At 37.6% G+C, this 19,663-nt stretch overlaps 2 protein-coding genes across 2 annotated transcripts; one reads left to right on the top strand and one right to left on the bottom strand.

The window, feature by feature from the left end:
* The first annotated feature begins 8,129 nt into the window (after positions 1-8,129).
* LOC130985966 (leucine-rich repeat extensin-like protein 4) lies at positions 8,130-9,665 on the top strand. The gene has a single exon (XM_057909215.1). The coding sequence runs from the start codon at positions 8,369-8,371 to the stop codon at positions 9,470-9,472; it is 1,104 nt and encodes a 367-aa protein (XP_057765198.1). The 5' UTR covers positions 8,130-8,368; the 3' UTR covers positions 9,473-9,665.
* Positions 9,666-12,740: 3,075 nt separating this feature from the next.
* On the bottom strand, positions 12,741-15,448 carry LOC130985961 (uncharacterized). The gene is made up of 2 exons (XM_057909201.1): positions 14,525-15,448; positions 12,741-13,610 (listed from the first exon to the last, which is right to left on the bottom strand). The coding sequence occupies exons 1-2, from the start codon at positions 15,115-15,117 to the stop codon at positions 12,956-12,958; spliced, it is 1,248 nt and encodes a 415-aa protein (XP_057765184.1). The 5' UTR covers positions 15,118-15,448; the 3' UTR covers positions 12,741-12,955.
* Positions 15,449-19,663: the final 4,215 nt, after the last annotated feature.

Genomic DNA, 19,663 nt, shown 5'->3' with positions numbered 1-19,663 from the left:
GCTAGCACGCGTAGAGAGAGAGAGCACGCGTAGAGGAAAATTGCATTCCAGCACAGTTAGAGAGAGCACGCGCACAAGTATTTAAATAGTTTTTAATCAAGATGGAGTTTGATTAAAAATCAATGTGGGATGAGAGATGTTTCTTGTGAGAAAATAAAAATGAAGGAGAACTGAGAATTTTCAAAATGGTTAAATTCTAGATATACCACATAGGCTAAACCCATTTTCCTATTATAAAAAGAAATAATATAATAAAACTCAAATTTATTAATTTATTATATATGGACTCACATTATTCAATAAATTTAATTATTGGCCAAAGTAATATTAAATAAATTAAATTAATTTTTTAGTTAATATTTTAACTATTTACTTTGCCAACTAAAAGTTAATTGACCAAATCAAGTTAATGGTAAAAATATATAAAGAATGAGACTACACAAATATTTATATAGTCTTTAGTTAAGATGGAGTTTGATTAAAAATCAATGTGAAATAAGAGATGTTTCTTGTGACAAAATGAAAATGAAGAAAAATAGTGAATTTTCAAAATGGTGAGATTCTAGATATGCCACATAGGCTCCTATTAATAATAAAAATGAATGAGAATTAAGAAAAATTATAATTGATTGGTTATACGACGCTATATAGGATATAATTTATTTTGCTATTATATATATATATTGGGTATTTTCGAAAACTTTATTTTCTCATGATAGAGTAGTTAATTAATTTGAATGAGTGTGACTAATAAAAAGAAAACTAGAGGACGAATTATTTAGTAGATGTTTATGAATAATGACTACATGAAAGATAAGAGACTCTGCATATATGGTTTTATATTTCAAATAATCATCTATCATGTATTAAAAGAAACATACAATCATATTTATATTTCAAATAAATAAATTGATTTAGAAGTGAAATACGTAAAATTGGTCTCTCTCTCTCTCTCTCTCTCTCTATATATATATATATATATATATATATATAACACTATATATAGAGAGAGAGACATTTTAATGGATGGAGTTTAATTAGAGGTGAAGATTTATTAGAGATTTAGAAAAAAAATAAGAATGAATGAGAATTGAGAAAAATTGAAACAGAGTGATTCTACAACGCCACACATGATAGAGTTTATTTTGCTTTAATATATATATATAGATGACTCTAGATTCGTGGGATGGCCGAAAAAAGAAAGTGATTCAAGATTCGTGGGGCGGAGAAAGTAAAACTTATGCCCATCAAAAGTGCTATATTTTTTGTGGACGAAAGGAGTATTTTTTTTTTAATTAAAATTAGACCATTTACTTTTAGATTTTTTTTTAGACGAAAAGAGTATTTAGTATATATTCCACAAAATAATTGTTATCGATTTATTAATACAACGGTAGTTTTCTAGATATAGATCATAAATTTATTTAGTAAAGTATTTTTTTTTTTGATCGGGCAAAGTCATGTTAGATGTTAGTAGTTAGTTCCCCATCCACTCCAAGAACCACCTTATCTCTCCATTCACCAAATCCACCATATATCTCCAATCTCCAATTCGCTCCCAAGAGGGATCGAACCCGGGTCACTTCACTTAAGTGAGGACCTGGTGGCCAGTGGGCTAAGCCCCCTGGTTTATTTAGTAAAGTATTAATTCATCAATGAAAATGATTCTTAATTTATATTTTAGAAATAATTTTTATTTGATCTAGTTCATCTATATATAATAGATAAATGGTAAGATATTTGCTAATTAATATTTTTAGAACAACTGTCACTTTTTTTTAGGAGAATTAAATAATTTTAAAAATCATGTGATTTGAACCCAAGATGTTAAACATTAAACATTAATCACACTGATAGATCAACATTCACATAAGTTAAATATTAATCTCATCACCATTAGACCAACATACACATTATTAACAATTTTATTTGGAAAAATCATGTCTTTATTGGAATATACATCACTTCTAGTTAAACAACTGTACTCCTTCCGTTCCACATCACTTGCATATAATTGACCTATTTTTTTTTTTTGGGTAGTCACACAACTTGACATGTTTTCTTTCTTAGTAACAAATTTGTACTATAATAAATATGAGATCCACATATTTTATACTATTATATATTAATTTTATTTTTTTTAATTATATTAAAAAAATTAGGTCAAGGGAAATGGGACGAAGCAAATAACTTTTATTGACTGGTATATGTGGCGGCCGTGGACGGGAGACCGGGCCAGTTTGAAGGGAGTGTCATAATTTGACATGGGGTGATTCTATTCATAGCCCCCATTTTACTCCTTACAGCCCTCCTTTTAAAATATTAATAATAATTAATTAAGAATTTACTATTTTACCCTATATGATATAGCCCCAAATTTTATTAAACTTTAAATTAATTATCACTTCAACTTCGTAGCCCCTGTTTTATAGCCTCCATTTCCAGATTTATCAGCATAGCCCCCATTCTCAAATTTAATTATTGCGTATCAGTTCAAGACTCCATTTGCATTCATATCCACCATTCCCCCATTTGCCTTCGTAGCCCCCATTTGCCCCGGTCAAAAACTTGGCAGTCATTATAAATTTGGATGTTTAAATTAGTCTGAAATCGCCACAATCATATTTGGTTTACTGCAACAGTACCAATTTGATTTTAATTATGAATACCACTTAAGCATTTATGTCTGAGTTTTGATGATCAGAATGCCTATTTCCCCTGCGATTTTTGGCATTTGGTTTTGATTACTGTTGGAATGAAGAAATAAAGAGGATGTGGATACACATGCTCGTGTTGTATGCACACATAATAAGATAGCTTTTTCCTTTATTAATTAGTTTTACTTGCTTTTTGTTACTGAGCTGGCATCACACTTTGTGCGTGTGTTTGTTATCAGCTGTAGTATAAATATAGCTTCTTTGCCTTGTAATCATATCATCCGAATATAATGCAAGTTTTTCCCTTCTGCAAAATTCTCTTTTCTGTTATGGTATCCAGAGCAATAATCTTCCGCTGATTTTTTTTCTCTTCTCCTTCAATGGCACCCCACCAGCGACCTCTTCATTCCGATCTGCTGTATGCTCAGTGGCTTCGATGCAACAGCATGGTCGTTTCGTGGCTTCGCAACTCTGTTGTACCAGAGATCAGCTCGAGCATCATGTACATTGATGATGCTTCTCTTATTTGGAGCGATCTAAGAGATCGTTTCTCTCAGGGCAATTTTGCTCGAATTTGCCAGTTAAAACAACAATTGCTCACTTTGAAGCAAGGATCAGAGGATGTAGGCGCTTATTTTACGAAATTGCGCATTCTATGGGATGAATACAAAGATTTTCAACCAGCACGGTGGTGCACTTGTGATAGCTGCCGATGCCATAGCTCTCGCAAGTGGAGTGAATTTCAAATGCAGGAATGTTCTATGCAATTCCTTATTGGTTTGAATCCTTCTTACTCGCAGATCAGATCTCAGATAATATCTACTACTCCTCTTCCTTCTTTGCAAAAGATCTTTGCGTTAGTGTTACAGGAAGAGAGACAGAGGTCTATTGAGCAACAATCGCCTGTGATAAGTACTGAAATTCAGGGATCTATGATCAATGCGACTGGTACTGCTCGTGGTAGAGGAGGAAAAGGAAAATTCCTTTGTACAAATTGCGGTAAAACCAGTCATACTGTAGATAAGTGTCTTGAGCTTATTGGTTATCCTCCTGGATATGGTAGAGGTAGAGGAAAATCTCAAGGGTATTCTACTGAGGGAAACAGATCCATTAATCAAATGAGTGCTCCTGAAGCTGCGGTTTTCCCTCAAGGATCTCCTGCTTTATCTACTTCAGATATGGCTAAAATGATATCATATTTGCAAACTCAAATGCAGGTGTCCTCTTCTCCAGCACCTGCACAGCAGATCTCTGCTCCTACCAAAGCTGATGTCTACAATTTTGGAGATGTTTCTCCTTCAGTTACTGCCTCTCCTCCATTCAGTGGTACTATTTCTCTCCAACCCCTTGTTTGTTCTACTTTGAGTTCCTGCCTATGGTTACTGGACACAGGTGCTACACACCATGTCTGTAACAACTCCACACTTTTTATTGATTGTTCACCAGCCAAAAACACTCATGTTAGTTTGCCGAATGGTAGTAATGCTGAAGTTACTTGCATTGGCACTATAGTTATCTCTTCCACTCTTAAGCTTACATCTGTATTGTGTGTACCTTCCTTTTCTTACAACCTTATCTCTGTCAGCTCTCTCACTACTTCCTCTAACTGTTCAGTTCTCTTCACACATAATGCTTTTGTGATTCAGGGAGCTTTACAGGGGACTGTGATTGGGAAGGGTAGCAAAATGGGCAACCTATATGTCTTAGAAGCATCACCAGTTTCCTCCATCAATCTTCCTATACCTCATGTCTGCAATACTGTATCTGCCGATTTGTGGCACCATAGACTAGGTCATTTATCTTTCAATAAACTTCAGCTGTTGTCTAAATCTTTGTTTCTTTCCTCTTGTAAGCATTCTCTATGTGAGATATGCCCTTTAGCTAAACAAAAACGTTTGTCATTTCCTGATTCTCAACATATATCAAAAGAAGTGTTTGATCTTGTTCACTGTGATATATGGGGGCCTTATCAAACCCCCACTGTGCAAGGTTACTCTTACTTTTTGACTATTGTTGATGATTGTTCCCGTTTCGTTTGGACTTTCCTCATGAAATTCAAATCTGATGTTAGATCCATTCTTACTCAGTTCTTTAATACAGTTGCTACTCAATTTGGGAAACATATTAAGATCATTAGGTGTGACAATGGTCCTGAATTTGGTTTAGGGGAGTTATATACTCAGCATGGGACTATAGTCCATCACTCTTGTGTGTCCACTCCACAGCAGAATGCTCGAGTTGAGAGGAAACATCAGCATTTGCTGAATGTTGCTCGTAGCCTTCTGTTTCAATCTCATTTACCTATCTCTTATTGGGGGGAATGTATACACACTGCCTCCTATCTCATCAATCGCATACCATCTTCTGTTTTGCCTAATAGTGTTACCCCTTTTGAGATATTGTTTGGTAAAAGTCCATCATATTCTCATCTAAGAGTTTTTGGGTGTTTATGTTTTGTTTCTACACTTGACAGAAATAGGTCAAAATTCTCCCCTAGAGCCACCAAGTGTATCTTTTTGGGATATCCCCCTGGGTATAAAGGGTATAAGGTTCTTACTGTGGACACACAACAAATACTCATTAGTAGGGATGTCACTTTTCATGAAGATGTCTTCCCTTACTCACATATATCTCCCTCCGTTTTTCCTGATCCTCAGTTTACATTTCCTGCTGAGTCTCCTGCTCCTGTTGAGCTTCCCTTGCAACCTCCTTCTACTCTTCCTGTTGTTCCTCCGACAGACAACACTACTCAGGAAAGGTCAGTCCAACCTCCTCCTATTCCTCCTGCTCCTACCACTAAATCTGGCAGAACAGTTAAACCTCCTTCACATCTTTCTGACTATGTCTGTAATGCACTCACTTGTTCTCCTTATCCCATTCACCAATATATTTCTTATTCTAGACTATCCTCAGCCTATTTTAGGCTCATTTGTTCCCTCTCTTCTATTCCCGAACCTTCCTCTTATCACCAAGCTTCTAAGTATGCTGAATGGAGGAAGGCAATGCAGGCTGAATTAGAAGCACTCATTAAGAATAATACTTGGTTTGTTACACTCTTACCTCCTGATAAGATTGCCATAGGGTGTAAATGGGTCTTCAGGACCAAGTATTTTGCCGATGGTACTCTGGACAGGTACAAGGCCAGGCTTGTAGCCAAGGGTTACACCCAACAGGCCGGTGTCGACTTTCTTGATACTTTCTCACCAGTTGCCAAGCTTGTTACTGTTAAGCTCATGTTGTCTTTGGCTGCTATATCTGGTTGGACTCTTACTCATCTCGACATCAACAACGCTTTTTTATATGGTGATCTAGAGGAGGATATCTATATGGAATTGCCTCCTGGATTGCTTGATCAGGGGGGCAATGCTTATCCAGCTGGTTCAGTATGCAAGCTTACTAAGTCTCTGTATGGGCTCAAGCAAGCATCGCGGCAATGGTACTTAAAGTTTTCTGAGGCCTTGAGTGCTTTTGGCTTACAACAGTCTGCTTGTGATCACTCATTCTTCTATAAAAAGGAAGGGAGTAAATTTCTTGGCTTAGTGGTGTATGTTGATGATATTCTACTGGCCAGTAATGATGATGGTTTAGTTTCATCTTTTAAGGAATTTTTGGGAAAAACTTTCAAGTATAAAGACTTGGGCAAACCATCTTACTTTCTTGGTTTGGAGATAGCCCGCAGTGATAAAGGGATTTACTTATGCCAAAGGAAGTATGTTCTAGATCTACTTAAAGATACTGGATTGATGAATTGCAGACCAGCTGCTACTCCAATGGAGTCTGGTAAACATTTAAGTCTTGAGGAAGGCTCTCCATTAACTGATTCTACTTCCTATAGACGGTTGATTGGGAGATTGCTTTATCTCAGTTTAACGAGGCCAGACATAACCTTTGCAGTGAACAACTTAAGTCAGTTTGTGTCAAAACCTTGCGAGGGACATATGATTGCTGCAGAGCGGGTACTCAAATATTTGAAAGGCACAGCTGGGCATGGCCTGTTCTTTGACAAAAATTCAAGCTTGCATCTATCAGCTTTTTCAGATGCGGACTATGCATCTTGTCCTACTACTCGAAGATCAGTCACAGGATTTGCTGTTTTTCTTGGTTCTTCTCTTATTTCATGGAAATCCAAGAAGCAAAACACCATCTCTCGATCCTCTGCCGAGGCAGAATATAGGGCCATGGCGCAAGTAAGTTGCGAGGTTACTTGGATCAGGAATTTGTTACTAGAATTTGGGATTGAGCAGACAAGAGCTTCGCCGTTGTATTGTGACAATCAAGCTGCTGTATACATTTGTTGCAACCCAGTTTTTCATGAGCGCACAAAGCATATAGAGATTGATTGTCACACAGTTAGAGACAAGTATTTGGCAGGGATAGTGAAACCTCTTCACGTTAAAAACACTCTGCAGCTCGCGGATGTTTTAACTAAGGCCTTGCCAGCACCAGCTTTGCGAAGTATTATGAGCAAGATGGGATTTGAGAGCATCTATCTTCCATCTTGAGGGGGCGTGTTGGAATGAAGAAATAAAGAGGATGTGGATACACATGCTCGTGTTGTATGCACACATAATAAGATAGCTTTTTCCTTTATTAATTAGTTTTACTTGCTTTTTGTTACTGAGCTGGCATCACACTTTGTGCGTGTGTTTGTTATCAGCTGTAGTATAAATATAGCTTCTTTGCCTTGTAATCATATCATCCGAATATAATGCAAGTTTTTCCCTTCTGCAAAATTCTCTTTTCTGTTAATTACACCTTAACTGTGGATGTATGAAATTCAGAAGAGGATTTTAGTTTTCAGAAGCAGGTTTGATATGTTAAAACACGAATACCATATTGCTTGTATAGAGTCTGATTTTGCTAGCAGCAGTAATGGAGATTGGTGAGCAAAAATAACCTCACGTCTCTTCGTAAATATAATCAAAGTACTGAAATAATGGAACAACTTCAAATTGTTATAGTCAAGAATTGCGGCTCACATATTTTTTTTTGGATCGAATTGGGGCTGATATTTTCTAAACTTCATCGATACAAAAATTATGCGTACCTGTAATATGCTATCTTTGATTCCAGAATTTTCATCCAATCTTTGCATCATAGAACTCTAAAAAAGTTTTAAACTACGAGAAAAAATTAGAGAAATTATTCAGAATTTCACGTGTTCTCAAATTGTTGAGTTGGGGCTATACAGTTCTTTGTAGGGTTTATATATGTATATACGTATTTTTTTTTTATCAGATTATGATAGAGGCTATAAATATTTTCACATTACGATAGGGGCTATACGTATTTATTCTTTGAGATTTATTTAAATTAAATCATTTATTTAAAATATGGGGGCTATATCATATAGGGTAAAATAGTAAATTCTTAATTAATTATTATTAATATTTTAAAAGGGGGCTGTAAGGAATAAAAGGAGGGCTATGAATAGAATCACCCTTTGACATGTAGCACGTATTAGTAGTAACATCGACATAGTAAGGCATGCATTAATACTGTAGTTTGTTAAAAAAATATCCAACAAATCATTACTTGGGCTTCAACAACCAAAATCACAACAAAACAAACAGAAATAAGCAGTAAATGCATACAACACAATTACAAAGTCCTTTCTACTTCACCTTTAATTACAAAACAAATCCAAACACATTACCCATCAATGCTCCTCCGCTTAAAACCTTCACTTTCAGAACTCATCAAAACTGCAAATGGAAAACAGCTGGCTTCCCCCGGCACTACTCCTCCTCTCCATCATCACCACCAACGCCGCCCAAATGCTCGGCGGCGGCCCCGCCTACATCGCCCTGCAGGCATGGAAATCCGCCATCACAGACGACCCGCTCGGGATCACGAGCTCATGGGCCGGCACCGACGTCTGCTCCTACAAAGGCATCTTCTGCTCAGAAACCACCGATTTCATGGGAAATCCCCTTTCCAAAACCGTCGCCTCCATTGACCTAAACCATGCAAATCTGCAAGGCAGCCTAGTCAAAGAGCTCTCGCTCCTCACCGATTTGCGCATCCTCCACCTCAACACCAACCGCTTCAGCGGCGCCGTCCCGCCCTCCTTCCGAGACCTCTCGTCGCTGGCCGAATTAGACCTCAGCAACAACCGCTTCTCCGGCCCCTTCCCGACCCCGGTGCTCTACATCCCCAATTTGCTCTACTTAGATCTCCGATACAATGCCTTCAGCGGCGCCATTCCGCAGGGCCTCTTCTACAAGAGCCTCGACGCCATCTTCCTCAACAACAATCTCTTCGACGGCGAGCTGCCGCCCAACCTCGGCAGCTCGCCGGCGTCGGCGATCAACCTCGCCAACAACAGATTGAGCGGCGCCATCCCGTTCAGCCTGGGGTACATGGGCGTGAAGGAGATCCTGTTCCTCAACAACCGCCTCACCGGCTGCATTCCGGAGGGGGTCGGAATGTGGTCGGATTTGCAGGTGTTGGACGTGAGCTCGAACTCGTTGATGGGGCATCTGCCGCACTCGCTGTCGTGTCTCAGCGGCCTCGAGGTTCTGAACCTCGCACACAACCAGCTGTCGGGGGAGCTGCCGGACTTGGTGTGCTCGCTGCGGAGTTTGCTCAATTTGACGCTGGCGGCCAATTTCTTCTCCGGCTTCAGCCCTAATTGCAATAGGTTGCTGTTTAGGAATGTGGGATTTGATTTCTCCTTCAATTGCATTCCCGGGAAGGAGATGCAGCGCCCGCAGCCGGACTGCTCCGCGGTGCCCGGCGGCGGCCTCAGTTGCCTCAGAATTCCGTCGCTCAAGCCTCTTATATGTGGAGGGTTGTCCAATTCCATTCCTTGACATGCATTATCCATAAATTCTGGAATTATACGACGATGATGAAGATTCGATCGCAGCCATATTTTGGATAAGACAAAGCTAAAGTAGATAGTGCCACTATGTATGTATGTAATTTTGCTTCTGTTATGTCACGTGTTTCGAATTTGGATTACTTTTTATGGCAATTTGTGTTCACGTGTTTTCTCTGATTAAACCATCAAAGTAGAGACTCTTATTAATCAAAAATTCAAATTAAACTTCGAAAACTTATGGAAATAGAGTTTTTGAACTTTTGTGTGTGTGTGTTTTTTTTGTAACTGAGCTATCGCTCTTTTGCTTTTTGCTTTGATTTGATTGGATATTCTCGCTCTTTTGCTTTGATTTGATTGGATATTCAAGCTTTAAGTGTTTGTAATTGAGCTTTTAAATTGCCGTTGGTTCTATACTTGTATTAAGTACTGGAATTGTACATTGTGATATAATTAGCATCCAATTTGAGTGGCTATTAATTGAAGATATAATAGTGGAACTAAGTTTCATGACCTAATTATTTGAAATTAATGGACGTAAAATGTGAGGACCTAATTAAGGCAAACAAGAATTTAGATAGCTGATTAAAGAAGATACAAAATTGATAGAATTATTAGCTGAAACTTAAAAACTGTATGGTGCTGTACTTGTGATGAAGCCATGAAGGGTGGGCCTTGGAGTATTATTTAAGCAGGTGCAGATTGAGGCATGAGTTTGGAAAAGATGAGTAACATTAGTAGATTTTTTTAATATTTGGTGTACTGTGGGAAACATTGAAATAGACAGTTTCACGTGAATGGGCAGTCTCACTTATCGCTTCGCATTAAATTGAAGTAACCTGTTCTTGCTTCCTTCCCTTGTTTACCAGACGGTCCACACCCCATTTTTTGGGAACCTTCTTAGGGTTCGGGTAAGAATTAAGCTCTCGTAGCAACTATTCCTCCCTCTGCGAAGAATGTGTGGTGGAGAGCAGAGGATACGGATTTTAATAAAAAAATTAGAAGATATAATTTTAGTGTTAAAAAGTAGTATTGACCTCACTAAATTGTAAAAATAAAGGGACATTATTTTGTAAATATTGAGTGTAAATGAGGTTTAAAGTATAAAAGAGATTTTTCAAAAAGAAAAACACACAATCTTTATGGACGGATGAAAATCAAAATAGTAATAACATACAATCTTTGTGGACGAAGAGAGTATAATTTATGTGTATTACTTTTAGTGGCATGAATTTTAATAAAATATTAGATGAGTATTTGGGAGTTGAAAAAGTGATGGAATAGTGTCCAAAAATGACAAATGTACGCTCGTGTGGGACGTCCCAAAATAGAAATAAGGGTACACTCTTATGGGACAAATGAAGTAGATCTTAATTATATTATTGCCTCTGGTCCTCAAAAGTTTGCCCCAAGGGGAACGACACACGTTTTAATAAAAATCAGTAAAAAGTTATTTGATCGTGGAGTCACGTACAAAATAATGTTTAAAAATTGTAATTGTAAACTTGATGGTGAAGTCATGTACAAAAATAAAAAGTAATAATATTGGGAAATTTTTTTTGGACATCCCAAAAAGAAAATAGAGGCAAATTTTTTAGGGATGGAGGGAGTAATATTTAAAATTATTTTTTATACTGAATAATACTCCCTCTGTCCTACTAAAAGTGACTTATATTTCATTTTGACCGTCCCACAATAAGTGACATGTTTTCATAAATGGAAAAATTTAATCTTTAAACTGTAAGCCCTACCAGTTTTAACAAATTTATATCTTCTCCTTAATTCTCGTGTCGAAAAATTTTGAACCACTTATAATGAAACTGAGAGAGTACATATTTAAATATATTATTGAGTTCTTTTTTTTTTCGATCAGTAAGAGTTCGAGTCATCTTAAAGAGAAATAAAGAATTATTATCAATCCTTGAAAAAGAATGATAAAAAAATAATGTAAACAAGCTGGTAAACTTGAAAATCATGTGGGGTGATAGTGGATTGCACAAATTGTGTCACAGATAATTAAGCCCATCAAGCTCATGTTTAGCTGTTACAGAAACAGTCCAGTAGCACTGGAGAGCTATTACAAGAAACAAATGCACCAATGGGCCCAACTACATATAATTAAGGGTTAGGATCAAAGACTAATGGTGAAGATCCAAATCCAATCTCAGATGTGGAGCCGAGCTTGGCTGCCTCGACAAGGAGCACCGCGGTGCACAATGCGACTCACTTATTACTACAATTATTTTAATAATGGAGTAACTTGAATATTAAATTGACGGCCATTTAATCCATGGGACGACCATTATCCAAAAACTAATACATTGATTTATAACAACTATAGATCATATAAAAATTAATGGTCCGAATTGATTCTTAATTTCTATAATATGAAAAGTTTTTATTTGTTCTTTCCCATATATATATATCTACACTACACACATTTTGGAGCGGTTTCAGTAATTTTCTTAAATATGTAGGAGTACTATCCAGTGAACGATACCTTCTTTTTATAATAATGGTCATAATCCAACAGAAACTTTGTTTGATAATGATAAACTTGAGTATAATGATGCTCTCAAACAAAAATAAAATAAAATAAACTTGAGTATAATAATTTCTCATTAAAGATAACTTCTTTATTATCTTTGCGAGCCCAAATTATAATTTAAAAAAGCCCGTACACAGCCTGGTGTTAGCCGGATAGTTGATTTAGGCCCAACAAGTAGTAACATTTAGTACTACTATATATGAAATATAAAAAATTAAAGATAAGTAACAATATTGATAAAGTCCCGTAACCAAATACTGACTCGAATACATATGAGAATCCCACAATTTTATGTGTGCCACTGTGTCCCATTCTTATATCTATTATTTTAAAAATATTTTTTTATAAAAATAAAATTTATTATGATACTATGAATTATATTTAATTTTTATTCTAAAAAATTAAAATTTTTAAAAAGTATATACCATGACTTTGAATTTATCAACCTATTATTAACTAATAAAAGTGAAATTAAATGATAAAAAATAATGATATATCCTAGATTGATAGAATAAACCCTAGTTAATAATCACAAAATTAAACTAAAGCATATAAAGTTGAAATTGAAGAAAAAATATATAAGAAAATAAATAAAATTGAAAGTGGGACACAGAATGGGACATAAAGTGTGGTACACTGAATCTCATTCCGAATAGTGAGTCTACAAACAAAATTAAAGAATCTATACAATTTGAGTATTTGAGACATCATATTTGAAGAAGAAAACTATATATCGATTACAAAATACGAAAGAATTATTTCTCACAAAAGAATAAAAGAATACAAAAACTCCAACACCTATTCCTCACCAAATTCTTTTGGGAAAAAAAAGGACCAATTCGTCCTCCACACTCTAGTATCAATTCATCATTGAATTTGATGAGATGATAAGCACACACTTGATATTATAGCTAGCTAGAGTTGAATTCAAGGGAACAAGTCGTGGTCGTCGCTACTAAACTCCTTCCTCAGCTTGTGCGAGAAGAGGCGGCACGCATCCACGCTGAGGTCGACGGCGGCGGACAGCGCAACGAAGAGGGCGGCGTCGGCCATGCAGGTCACGTGGTGCGCGGCCACTTGAACCACCGGCTTGCTCACTATCCCTTCGCCTTCCACGCTGGATCCCATCACGAATCCTCGAACGGGCGACATCGAGCTCATGGCGCAGTCCTTGCTGGAGTCATCGATGCAGAATGTACCACCTTTCTTCACGCTCATGGTGCCTTGAGCTATGGGGATTCCGCCGGTCTCGGCTACAAGCTCAAACTTGTAGCCGAGGCCGTCCACGGGGCCCCTCTCGCGCCACGCCTCGAGCCGGCCCCACGGCTTCCAGCTGCTGATGGAGACTCCGTTGGGGCGGAGGATCAGCCAGGCCCCCGGGTTGGAGCGCGAGACGCGATCGGACCCCGCGGACGGGACGAAGGGAGTGATCATGGAAGCGGCGGCCACGGCGGAGCCGGAGAGATCGTAGACTATGATCATCCACCCTTTGCGCTCTCTGCCTACTCTGTCTTTCTCGCCTGAAAGAGTTCTTCTCATCCACCCTCTCTTGCTGTTCGTCTTGAAATCTGTGGGAAGGGATCTGTTCAATTTACCAAACAAAAAGTGTAGTTGTCAATACAGATTGTTCGTATTAAATTAATCCTCTTTTGTAAATTTGGGACCAAAGGAGAAAAAATAAATTATTTTCTGCATTCATCACTCATCACGACACCAATAACTAAGCTTATAATGTAATACTGTTTGGAAGTGCGTTAATCTTTAATCCCCAAATTAAAAAAGGAGATGCATATGAAGGTAATTAAAGAAGATTGAGTTTAGGACAAGATCTTTGCACATGGAAAGAGAATCGACGGTGGTGGCAAAGACAGTTAATTAACCACATGGCTTTAATTTTTGTCTCTTTGACCGCACAATCATCAGATCCCAACAGGAAATTGATTAGGCGATTTACCCATAAAGCAAGCTTCTGAATCAAGAATCTTCATTAAAATTACTAGCTACGTACTTACTCTTTTTTATAATCGATTTTGCCTTTCTACCAGAAAATAAATTAATATAGTTATAACTTTGTATTTACCTAAATTAACAAATATTTCATCTCTCATCTAATCAAAAGCACATATATCTGGTAAAGGCTCTAGCTAGTTTGACAAAATTTACATGCAGATTTCACATTATCGCAGACTATTTTTCAACAACAAGAAATCCCAGCTTCAGAAAAAGAGAAAAAAGTAAAAAAGAATCATAATCCATGACTAAATTATAAACATTTATTCCTTTCAAAAAAATTATGAATGTTTTTATTCTAATATAGGTAATGCTACCAAAACATTAATATTTAGCAATAAAAATTATTAAAGTGGGGCCAGACCCCAAAAATTCCAGAAAGGATTATATCATTGCCAGAGAGGCAGGCAACGACAGAGGGTCCCACAGCTAGAGCACGGCCTACGTTAGCAGATTCATCTCTAAAAGTGCGCCGGGGGTGCGTACCGTGATCTGTTACTCCGGTCGGCGGTGAACTTGCAGCTGAAAACCGGTTGGCGGATATTCCCTTGAATCTGGAACACGACCGGGCTGCACTCCGGTTCGCCCCCGAACTGGAACACGAACCGCGGGTCCGGTTCGGAGCGGACCGTCACGTGCAGCCTCGCAGCCGGGTCCCCGCCGCCGCCGAGCTTCATCCAGCCGTTGTGGTACACGCACGCGCGGGTCTGCGCGTGGGCGAGATTGACGGTGAGCTGCAGCGATCCGAGCAGCTTCCCGCTGGTGACGCCGCACGTGCGGCCCATGCGGCCGCTGAAGACCTTGATTTTGAGGGCGACGACGGGCCTGCATGAGAGGGCACGGAGGGCGTCGGGGTCAAGGTCGAAGCACGTGGCGGCGGAGGAGGAATCCGGCGGGCTGGCGGCGGCGCCGCTGATGAGCGGGAGGAGGGCGGTCTGCGAGGGGAAGTTCTTGATCTTGAGCTTGGCGTAGCATGGGGTGGCGGAGGGGTGGATGCCGGACCCCGACGGCCGGGTGGCGGCGGCGAGTTTCAGGGCTAATGACTCCACGTTTAAACGGACGAACGGGCATGGATCCATGGCCGGAAAAATGTGGGATGAGAATGGTGGTTGGGAACTGATCAGACAGGATGGTGAGGATTTTGAGGTTTCGGAGAAATTTATGATGCAGGTGTGTGTGTGTGTTTTCTTTTTATGTGTGTGTCTGAAAATTGATTTGTGAAAGTGGATTAGTTATAGGCTTGAGAAGGAATTTTTTTGTGAACTACTACTGCTCAATTGCTCATCTTCGATATCTCGCCACGATACGGAGAAACTCAACTTGTGTTTTATGTTTAACAGAATATTATTTGGAATAGTATTACTTCATCAAGAAACAAATGTTTTGTGTGGGACTCCATAATTGGCGCCGACTTTCTCATGGAAACTATGATGTATTTTACATTTACATCATTAATACGTCTAGATAATCAAATGGAATCCTCGGTCCCAATCTCAAATGTAGTGTTTACCCCTATATAGGTATATACCACTCTTAATTTTTTTATAATTTTTAATTATTTCTTATTCAATTTTAATTTATTATATTTTAACATAATATAAAAATAAGCAATAACGATTCACTCATCCAATTATGACTTATAATTATTTTTTAAAATTTATTTAAATTAATAATAAATTATTTGGGTTCATTAATTCAAAGTTAAGATAGTATGATGAATACTATTAATTAGACTTCATAATATAATCATAATTTTTATTTTTATAAAAAACAATTTTGAAATAAAGAAATTAAGAGTGGTACACGGTGATACACACTACACTCTGGGCTGGATAATGACTAGCTAGCTAGTTTAATTTTGATGTTTCTTTTCTTTCTAATGTATATATTCATATTTTGTTAGATTTTATTTACGTTAGCGGCATCATTTAAGGTGGTCAGCCGACTAAATTTTATGTGTACTTTTTTAGTAACCACATCAATTTTAATTTCACCCAATTTAAATCGATTTATATATTAAACCACACAAATTACAAAAGTAATACTTTTGTGCTAAAATTTATACATCATATAGTACACCAGAAAATGAATAAAAACTAAAAAGTGTTGTTATCATATATATGTAATTAATCCTTACATAATTTAAAATGAGTATTCTAACCAAGTTAGAGGCCGGGTGATATACTTTCTTCCTCCTTTCTTATTTGTCAAAGGTTATAAGTTTTTCCTCCTTCAAAGGTTTGATGTTTTTCTTATTAGATAATAATTTAATGATTGGAATTGCAGAACTAGGGAAGGGCTAAGAGCATTTCTTAAGATATAAAATAAAAATCATTTTCAGCCCTTAAATCATCAAGATCTACGGTTGATTCGTAATTATGTTGGATGGATTTAGAGTCATGAGTTCGAATCCCAAAAGTAGCAAAAATTTATTTTTCACAATTAATACCTTTATACAACGAATTCATACGTGTTCTACATAAAATTCATACATTAAAAATTGCTCTTATTTCTTATTTTAAGATGTGCTATCACGGTAGCCCATCCCTCTAGAACTATAATATATATATATATATATACTACATGTTAAGACACTACAAAAAAGCGCGAAATTACCGGCGGCGATTTTGCCGTCGGTAATTATCGGCGGCACGGCGGCGGCATTTCAGGCGACCCGCACATTCGAAATTGTCGGCCAATTACCGACGGCGCCGTCGTCGATAATTTAATAATTTGCATTAAATGTTTAATTTTACACAATTACCGACGACGATTGTGCCGTCGCTACAATTGCCGTCGGTAATTTATAAAATATAGGTCACGCAATTCCCTTCTTTTTTCAGTTTTGCGCCGCAACCAACAGAACCCCCCCTCCTCCTGCTGCTGCTTCCGGTCTCCACCGCGACCGCCGCCGCCCAGGTAACTCTCTCTCTCTCTCTCTATATATATATATATATATATATATATATATATATATCTCATTAATTTTAATTATATATATATAATTATTTAATTTTCACTTATATTCTTTATTGTAGTTTGACGACCTCGTTTCGCCGCCTTCTTCACGACACCCGCCGGAAACCACCACCGTACGCTTCTCTTATTTATTTATTTAATTATTTAATTATGAATTTATTTATGTATTTAATTATATGTTAATTAAATAGATTTATTTGTTATGTATAGTTAATTAATTTATAATTGACTTTGTTTATAACTAAATTATATGAAGCATGATTAATTTTAAATTATATTAATCAATTAATATATGTTGTTAGTTTAATTTTTAATTACGAAGCATGATTAATTTTAAATTATATTAATTTTAATCAATTAGTTTAAGTTGTTAGTTTAAGTTGTTTGTTAGAATAATTTATATATGTTGGATAATTTTGTTAAATTAAATGTTATATGTTATGTGCTATGTGTTTATGAAATATTATGTTATTATATATATTGTGGGATAGATTTAATCAATTTCTTAAGGATCTTCTCCCTTTGGGATAGAAATTGATTATTTCCTAAGGATCTTCTCCCAACATTCTCCCAACAAATGATTGTTTTTAATTTAATTACCCTGATTTTTATTACTTTTATTTGTATTGTATTATTGCTTCGACATTGGGGGGCCGGGTAGACCTAGTATAGGCTTAGTAAATTAGGACCACTATGGTCACTATAGCTGCTGGTGGAGTCGAGCACTTGGTAGTTAGGATAGTGGGGTTATGCTGTCGAAATTTTGTTAGATTTCAAGTAATTTATTATATTTTATTTGTTTTTTTCAATTAGAATTTGCAAGAATGAGTGACAATCGTATGTGGATGTACGCGAGATACAATGATCGTATTGCATTTGAAACGGGGCTTGAGTTTTTCCTTGAGTGGGCGAGAAATCAAACGGCGTACACAGATGGACAAGGTAACATTAGGTGCCGTGTAAGAAGTGCAAGAATCAAGCGTATTTAGATGTACCTACAGTCAGAAAACATGTTAGTAGGCGTGGATTTGTCCTGAATTACACAAATTGGGTTTCTCACGGGGAAGCACCGCTGTATATGCCTAGAGAACATGCTATAATGAATGAGGATGATGGATTATACAATAACTACAAAAGGATGGTGCATGACCATGCTGGACCTAGTAATTATCAAGATCCTCCCAATCTGGAGCAGCCGCCCAATAATGACGCTCAACAGATTTATAACACGTTGGATGCAGCGGATACTCCATTGTACGCAGGATGTGACACGTACACACAATTAAGCTGGATGACTCAATTCATGAGCATAAAGGCTGAAAGCCACACGTCAGAGAGGACTTACAATCAGATGTCTTCGATGATGAAAGCTGCTTTACCAGAGGGTAACAACTGTCCAGAAGACTTCTATAGTACGAAAAGAAATCTGCGTGGTTTGGGTTTTCCTGTAGAGAAGATTGATTGCTGTGTTAATAACTGCATGTTGTATTGGGGGGAAACTAGTGAGCTACATAATTGTATGTTCTGTGACCAATCACGATATAAGGAGAATTTGCGTGCATCTGGAAGTCGCCAAAAGAAACAGGTGCCCGCCAAATAGATGCACTATTTTCCCTTGACGCCCCGATTGCAGAGATTGTTTGCATCTCCTGCAACTGCTGAAACAGGTTTGTCGTCCTTGTAATGACGAGTTGAACCCTTATATTAGGTCGCTTGCAGCTGGACCATTAAGGGAGATTGAAACATACTCCGGTTATTTCGTGAATGGCTATAAATTTCACACAACTGATCATGATAGAGAGAGTGCGACTGTGAACAGTGGCGTTTGCATAAAAGGCTAAGTCTACGGTAGTGATAGAGATGTGCTAGACTTTTATGGGCGTCTGCAAGAGGTTTGCGTGCTGGAGTATCCGGGGTATCCAATTAAGCAGACAGTCTTGTTCAAATGTGAATGGTTTGACTTGTCGGCTCAGGGAACTTCTATTGATACAGACTTCAAGTTAGTTTCAGTGAACCACATAAGAAGATATAAGAAGTACGATCCCTTTGTTTTGGCGAGTCAGGTAGTTCAAGTGTTTTACTGTCCCTATCCCAGTACGAACCAATCAAAGAAAAAATGGTGGTCAGCATGCGAAGTCAACGCAAGATCAAAGGTTGAAGTGTCTACTGCAGCATCTACATCAACATTAGATCAACTATTTCAAGAAGAAGTAGTTACTATTATGTCTACTCACACAAGTGTAGGCATTGAACAACCACTTCTTCTTCATCCCCTAGGTGGAGTCGTTGAGATTGAAGATGACGATGGACCAGAAGACGAGGATCCCCCATTGACATCTAACGATAGTGATGATTATGAATAAATGTAAATGCACATTTTGGTTGAATTTGAGAATAAATTTGTTATGTTTGTTAGTTACTGTTAATGTAATGTTTGGCTATATATTTGTTAATGTAATTGTATGCAACAGGTATCATGTCTACCCACAGAGGTTTCTTGGGATTTAGGAGCCGATCTGGCGGTAATGCGCCAGAAGCTACTGCAGATACATCTGATGGGTCCGGGACGCATATTTCTGGGACTCCCGAGACTCCCCAGGCCTCTGCTAGTAGTTCACGGGCTAGAAGGCCTAGGGGCCCTACAAC

Source organism: Salvia miltiorrhiza, chromosome 1 (genome assembly GCF_028751815.1).
Source record: "Salvia miltiorrhiza cultivar Shanhuang (shh) chromosome 1, IMPLAD_Smil_shh, whole genome shotgun sequence".
Taxonomy (NCBI): Eukaryota; Viridiplantae; Streptophyta; class Magnoliopsida; order Lamiales; family Lamiaceae; genus Salvia; species Salvia miltiorrhiza.
The sequence above is the reverse complement of the archived record's forward strand: the minus strand, read 5'-3'. Positions and strand labels throughout refer to the sequence as shown.